The following is a 6,851-nucleotide window of genomic DNA, read 5'->3' as shown; positions in this document are numbered from 1 at the left end:
GTTGGGAAACCCAGGGCTGAGCACACAAGAACTGGAGAGAGCTCTGTGCACGACCCACGTTAGTGCCTGTGAGTGCCTAAGACATTTACATATCACCCAGCAATTGAGTTATTTGTGTGTTTATCAGTCACTGAAATCTGATTTTGCAGCAAGTGCTCTCACCAACTGACCACAAGGAGGTCTGAGTTGCTTGCAGAGGCAAATAACTGCTTCACCAAGCCTGTTCGGTCATGGTGTTCCTTCCTAAATCTCTGAAAGCTGTAGGGTTTCACCATTTCAGTCTCTTGTAGGAATGGCAAAAAACCATAATTCAAATTCAGAAGTTAAATTCCTTCCAAAGTGCATTTAGGTGCAAGCAGAAATTCAGTGACGTATATACAGAATCACCAGTTCAGAGAACTGCTCCTTCTGCAGGCCACATACACCAACTGTGCACAGGATAGGCTCTGACAAAAGCTGATTTTCATCAGCCCATGAACTCACACTCTTCCCATAACCAGTTTTCTTGCAGAACATCCTGCAGCCAGTGTGACACAGACTCAGTAGCTACTACTTACATCTGACGTACTTGGCAGGGTGGCAGAATGCTTGCCTTGAGCAGGAGCCATCTCATGCAGCCCTTAATGGCAAGTTCCTTGGTTTTGCACTGGTGTTCCCTCTTTCAGGCGTGTCTGTCTGCTTTACATCCACAGAATGGAACTCTCTCCTGGAATGCACAGGCTTACAAACAGGTTAATCCTTGCACCCCCTCATTGCCCTCACAAGGAGTGGACGGCTACATGCCTCACTCACTCAGAGTTTCAAGCATGCCTTTGGGATGCAGGAACTCAGATTGATCTCTCTTCTCCAGCTTTGAGCAGGAGCTCCAGGTTTGCAAGGCAGCCCGAAGGCTCAGAAACCTGCCCAGTTAGAGCCAGAGCACGAGCATGTCCACCAAGTGACATCTGCTATGCCCCTCCAGGCCTTCACACCGCTCCTCTGTCTCCCAAGCCAGCAGATCTGCTACAAGAGCTTTTGCTCATGGGTTGTGCTGGGCTTTAGGTTTGCTGCAATCCCTGCCTAGCTCATAACCAAGCTAAGGGTAACCTTAGCTCATTTGCACAGTCTGGCCTAAGGAATCCCACCGTCACAGGATGCCCTCGCTGTCTATAGGGGCTCTTCTCACTGCTATTCCGCCCCTCCATTCAAGATGCCACTATTTAATACAGACTGTCTGCCATGTCCTATTGGAAGCGTACTTGGAAATATTTACTCCTAAACTGAGTAAATGTACACAAAGCGTGACAAAGGATGCATCCCAGTTAGAGGCTGACTGAGGCGGCCAGCTTTGTAGACTCAAATGCACATTTGTGATGGGCAAAGTAAATAGGTACTTAAATACCTTATTTTCTATGGGATATGCATCTATCAAGAGGCAGGAGGAAAGTCTTACCATGTCTTTTCCTATTTCAGGTCTCAGAACATCACACAATTTCTGCACAACAGGACAATGAATGTGTCCAGCAACTGCAGTATCACAAGTCCAGAACTTTATCACCGCTTCTGTCTCTTTGAACTTGCTCTGTATAAGGTCATTTTCTCTTCTGGAACTCAATTTAATGCCCTTGCCCTCTGGGTGCTCTTCTGCAAGATAAAGAAGTGGACAGAAACAAGGGTGTATGTAATCAACTTAGTCTTTACAGACTGCTTTGTCATCTGCACCTTCCCTTCAGGGCTTATTTGCTCTGGAATAAGTCAGCCCGGGATGTACTTTGCCAGTTTACAGAGACAACGTATTTCATCAACATCTTAGTGAGTACCTACGCAATTACATTTATCTCCACTGACCGATACATTGCCATAAAACACCCCTTGAAAGCCAGGGCCTTTGGGTCTCCATCAAAGGCAGCCCTTCTCTGTGGGCTTCTGTGGGTTTCTGGGATAATCGGTGCCACTGCACAGATTCGGCAGAGCCAGTCCACCCTGTGCTTCCAGAAGGATTCCACCGTGCCTGCTGCTCTGAGCCTGCTTTCCATGCTCTTCATCTTTATTCTTCCATTGGCAACCTTGACTTTTTGCTCCACAGAAGCGATCAGGAGCCTTAAGAGATGCCTGAACACCAATTCACCAGAGGAGAAACCAATCCAGAAAGCTGTTCACATTCTTTATGCAAACCTGACTGTATTTCTAGTATGTGTTCTGCCAGTCTTCTTTGGGTTACTTGCCAGGTTCATAGCAGATAGCGTTGGAGCTACCTGTTTCATGTTCCACGTTATGAAGAACATCTCCCCCGTGACAAGGTGTGTTGCCACATCTAACTGCTGCCTGGAGAATGTATGCTACTACTTTGTGACCAAGGAGTTCCATGAAGCCCTTCTACCGCCCAAAACCAGCAGTGAAAAAAACAGATCAAATCCATCCCTTGCAGACACACACTTGCTAAAGGAAAGTGCAGGGTGGAAGGAGGGAGGCAAGAGGGATGAAAAACAGCAACCCCTGCAAAAAAAACATCTCTGCAACATCAGGATAAGACATCTTCAGTGCTACTGGGCTAACTGTCGCTCTTTCTTTCTGGAGAGACCACAGAGTCAGAGAATAGTCTGTGTTGGAAAGAGCCTACAAAGCTCATCTAGCCCGCCATCCCAGCCACCAGATCAAGTCACGACATAAACAAGGTGTTGCAGTGTAGGTGTTAAGAGCCACCAGCGCTGCTGAAGTTCTGAGGCAGAGGAAATGGGACCTTCTACAGTACTTGCAATGATCGTAGGTGCAGGTGTACCTGCTAAAAAGGGGCAACCCTCTCCAAAGGGTCTGATATTAACTTGAATTTTGTCCTTCTGTCCTCAGTGACTTGACTCCAGCTTTGACTATGGTCTTAGATCATTGTATCGCAGCTTCGAGAGGAAGAGCCATGTGGGATGGAGAATAGATGCTAAGGCCACTGTTTCCACCATGCACTTATTGGTACATAACATGCAATTAAACACAGGAAACTGAGCACCCACACAGCAGTACACAAATCCACTTCTGGTGCTGCTATACAGAGGGTCACTTAAAACAAAGAAAAAAACCCATGCACTACAATGTCAAACCTAATACATCTGTGCTGCTCACACCAAACCATACACTGGTAGCTTCCTGCCAGCCTGCATCATTTCAAAGCTTGCAGCTATTACCAGGACACAGCTATTGTTGTGCATGGAGTAAAGACAGTGGCCTGAAACTATTGCCCCATTCCCGCCCATTAACACTTGTATCAAGTTGTGGCAACACCCTGGCATTTGTCAGACTAAAACCATTGTGGGTATAAATAAAGCCATTACTGCATGGAAAAACAGAGCCCTGCAAAGCACTGTAGACCCCAGAACAGAATTTTTCCTTGTGCCTATCAGACATAAATCTGGGCAGATCTGATCTTCCTAGCTGGATCCCGGACCACGCATCGATGTACACGGCTGGCTTTCCGATTACAAATCTCCTCTATAATACCTGTGCTTGCTGACTATGCACCATGTATCCTCCAACCCCACAGGGAAGTGACAGCAGAGCAGCTCAAAACAGTTAAGCCACAAATGGAAATCTTGGGCACTAGAAGGAAGTGCCCCATGGAGTCAGCATGGGAAACATTAAGAGAGTTGTTGAAATGCATGTGATAGCTGTATCTCCTTTGGCTTCATGGGCCTTGACTCTGAGCCTCTTCTGACTTGTCAACACCTAAAACATTCTTCCAGGGAATGCAAATCCATATTGTGCTCATTTAAACCTACAGACAACTAACTTTCTTGGTGACAGCTTACAAACAGTTCCCCTAAAAGTGTCCTGTCGCCTTCTAGTGTCTGCAGGCCACACGCTGAAGCCACTGTCTAGACACCAGCCAAACAACATAGGAAACAACCACTCCCATCACAGAAAACACTCCTCACCTGAACATTAGATCTGACTGCTTTGTGTCAATACCCTGGTACAGGACCCAGCATGATGGAAGCTCAGCAGAGAAATGGATGAAACCATTCAGGTCACTCGGTTGATCACTTCTGTCCCTGTTTTCTTCGACGGGTTATTTAACGCTCTGACATTAATGGTCTTTCACTTCAAGCAGAGCACAAGTCACCAACTTAATCACAGCACACACTGCTTGGTCCTCATTCTGCCTTTTAAAGTCTCTTTTCAAAGAGAGCGAAAGAAACCGGACACAAATTGGGCCTGAACTTAAAAATCATCCATTGCTTAAGGCGGTGCGTGAGCGTTGTCGCCCTCGTAGCTGTCAGCAAACACACTGCTCTTAACTACCCTTGGAAAGCAAAAGGCTTAGGGTCCCTCTTAGCCGGTTCTCCTTTATGGTGTGCTGTCAATGCTCATGATATGCATCACTTATGTGTCCAGGCAAGAGGTGGTCAGCAAGGAAGACATCTTCTGCTTTCACAAACAGCACAGAGGGCCTTCAAAAATGCTCTTTCCTGTAGGATCCCCTTCTGGGCTTCTGCATCTCATTGGTTACAATGAATGCCTATCCCAAACAGATGACCATGAAAATGTTCATTACTTTGAAGAGAGATGAAGGTTGAGCCATATCAACCTGCTCTCCTACTGTTAACCCAGAAAGGAAACAACTTAACCTGTTCTGCAACTCCTGTCACGTTCCTGGTTTCTGCCTGTTGACGTGGGGCACCTTCTCCAGTTTCCAATGAGCTCCAATGAAGCTGTCTGCTCTGAAATACAAAACGGTAATGTGTTTGTGTCTGTGGCCTCCTGGATAGGCCTCATAGGATGGCACAGAAAAACTGCTGTTGAGATACCATTTGCTACTGGTTTATAACTGGAGACTTTCAGAGCAATTTCTTCTTCCCCAAGCACAGAGTTTTCAAATCCAGGAAGGATCACAGACAAGGCACTCTATCAAATAAACTAAACAGCTTCCATGCTGTCAGCCCAGCCAGCAGCTAAGCACCACACAAGCCGCCCCGTTACTCCCTGTCGATGCCCAAACCAGTACAAACGTGCTAAAGCATTTAGAGTTCGCATTTCTACACATAGCCAAGCTTGCTGCGTATACAGCTGTATGGAGTGAGCGTTTTTATCTTGTAGGAAGCAAACTGAGGCCTCCCACTGTTATTGTTCTACATTAAAAAAATTAGAGTGTTTCTTTTCTCCTTGTAAACTAGAAATTTGTTGACTTCACAGTCCCAGTCATCATGAAGTAATGGTTTTTGTTGTTTGCACTGACTGCTAGGAAAACAAAAAAGGAAGCACTTTTAGCAAGTGATAATAAAGCTATTTCATAGTATTATATCTATAAATAAATATTCATTCATCACCATTATACATCAGAGTCCTCTATTATTAATGCTAAACTTAGATCAGAGATCGCCAAAAGAGGCTTAGCTAACATGATAGAAAAGCTGCCTTACAACTGGGTTACACTGTAAGTAGCCTAAGATGAGCAACCAACTTCTCAATTACCTGAAGATGCAAACACTACCTGGGACAAACATGATTGTCTGCTTTACATGCCAAGTTATAATGATGTTAATGGTGGGTTTCTGACACCTGTCTTCAGTCAGAACAAAACCTCAGCTCTGTGAGCGCTCCCAGTAAATGGAACAGCACCTTTGCCACAACAAACCATGGACCCTGGCCCGCAACAAACTGGCAGGCATCGCACAGCACTGGAATAGCAAACCATGAGGACAGCGACACTGCGATCCACACATCTTTCTGATTTCCTTGCACAAGAGCCTCGTTCACAATAGGAGGGAGCAGAGCTCCAGCAAGCAGGGCTGGACCACTGCATTCTGCTAATGCTTCAGCAAGACAGTATCTCTCTGTCCCTTGGAAGTAAAAGATGCTGGCAATGACCTAAACTTTAGATGAGAAAATTGATGCTGCAGTAAAAACTTAGGCTGTGGGGAGCAGGGGGGACATAAATAAGATGCAAAAACAGCACACAAGGAAAGTAATCCAGATTTTTGCTTCTATGTGAGCAGCCACCAGATTCAGCAGTTTTGGCCCTTCTAAGCAGAAAAGGCAGGGGCTGGCATGAGGCATTATTTCACTGTGTTGATGCTGTGGGAGTATGGAGAGGGCTAGAGTACAGAAAGCCCTGCAAGGCGGACAAGGCCAAGATCTTCCCCCAAAGAAAAAGGAGGCAGGAAGCCCACCAAACCCGTCTATTAGCAAACCATACCAGGAGCACAGGAAAACCTCACAAGAAGGGCTTTCTTTGACTGAGAAACAACCTCAAGCAGGACATCAGGCAGAGCTTACAAGGGAAGGAAAAAGGACTGTACGAAACACAGTTAAATCTTAGAGATCAAGAAGGACAAAGATCAAACAGGTCTCAGCAACTTCTTCCCTTAGACATGAAAAACTACCTATAAATTACAAGCAAAGAAGTGAGATCACCTAGTACTGCTGCTGCTGCTAAAACCAGCAAACTTGTCCAGGTATGGCCTGAAAACCACCCTATTGCTTTGTCACAGCTTTCAGTAAGGATGAAGAACCCAGAAAGTCCAGAATTTTAAAGGAATTGGCACAGGAAATCTCACACCAGCAACAAGGCTTTTAAATAAGGCAGACAAAAGAGGGTCAGGGGGCAAAGACCACCAAACAGAGCCCCTGCTCTTCGGACAGGCACTGGTTCCCAGTAGTGCCCCCAGACCACCCTGATGGAGAGCTGCCAGCAAGGAAGGGAGAAAACAGCACACGTCACCTGCACTGTGCCACACGGTGACAGCGCTCCCAGGGCTGAGACAGGCTGAGAACTGCTGGGGTAGGGGACAACACCAAGTGAACAACACTGCTCCAAGGCAGAGGTGATAAAACCTGCAACTGGATGGAAGAAAGGGGCCAGAAGGAGCTGCAAGAGCCTAGAG

The 6,851-nt window shown here is 46.2% G+C and overlaps 1 protein-coding gene across 1 annotated transcript; it reads left to right on the top strand.

The window, feature by feature from the left end:
* Positions 1-1,309: 1,309 nt before the first annotated feature.
* On the top strand, positions 1,310-2,422 carry LOC133271328 (G-protein coupled receptor 35-like). The gene is given in 3 exon segments (XM_061457252.1): positions 1,310-1,709; positions 1,712-2,352; positions 2,354-2,422. Coding segments are annotated over 3 exon segments (930 nt in total). The 5' UTR covers positions 1,310-1,489.
* The last annotated feature ends 4,429 nt before the right edge of the window (positions 2,423-6,851 follow it).

Source organism: Pezoporus flaviventris, unplaced genomic scaffold, assembly GCF_033815535.1.
Source record: "Pezoporus flaviventris isolate CSIRO_AGI_PZ_B2104156 unplaced genomic scaffold, CSIRO_AGI_Pfla_v1 ptg000023l, whole genome shotgun sequence".
NCBI lineage: Eukaryota > Metazoa > Chordata > Aves > Psittaciformes > Psittacidae > Pezoporus > Pezoporus flaviventris.
Note: the sequence above shows the minus strand (reverse complement) of the source record. Positions and strands in the feature narration are given on the sequence as shown.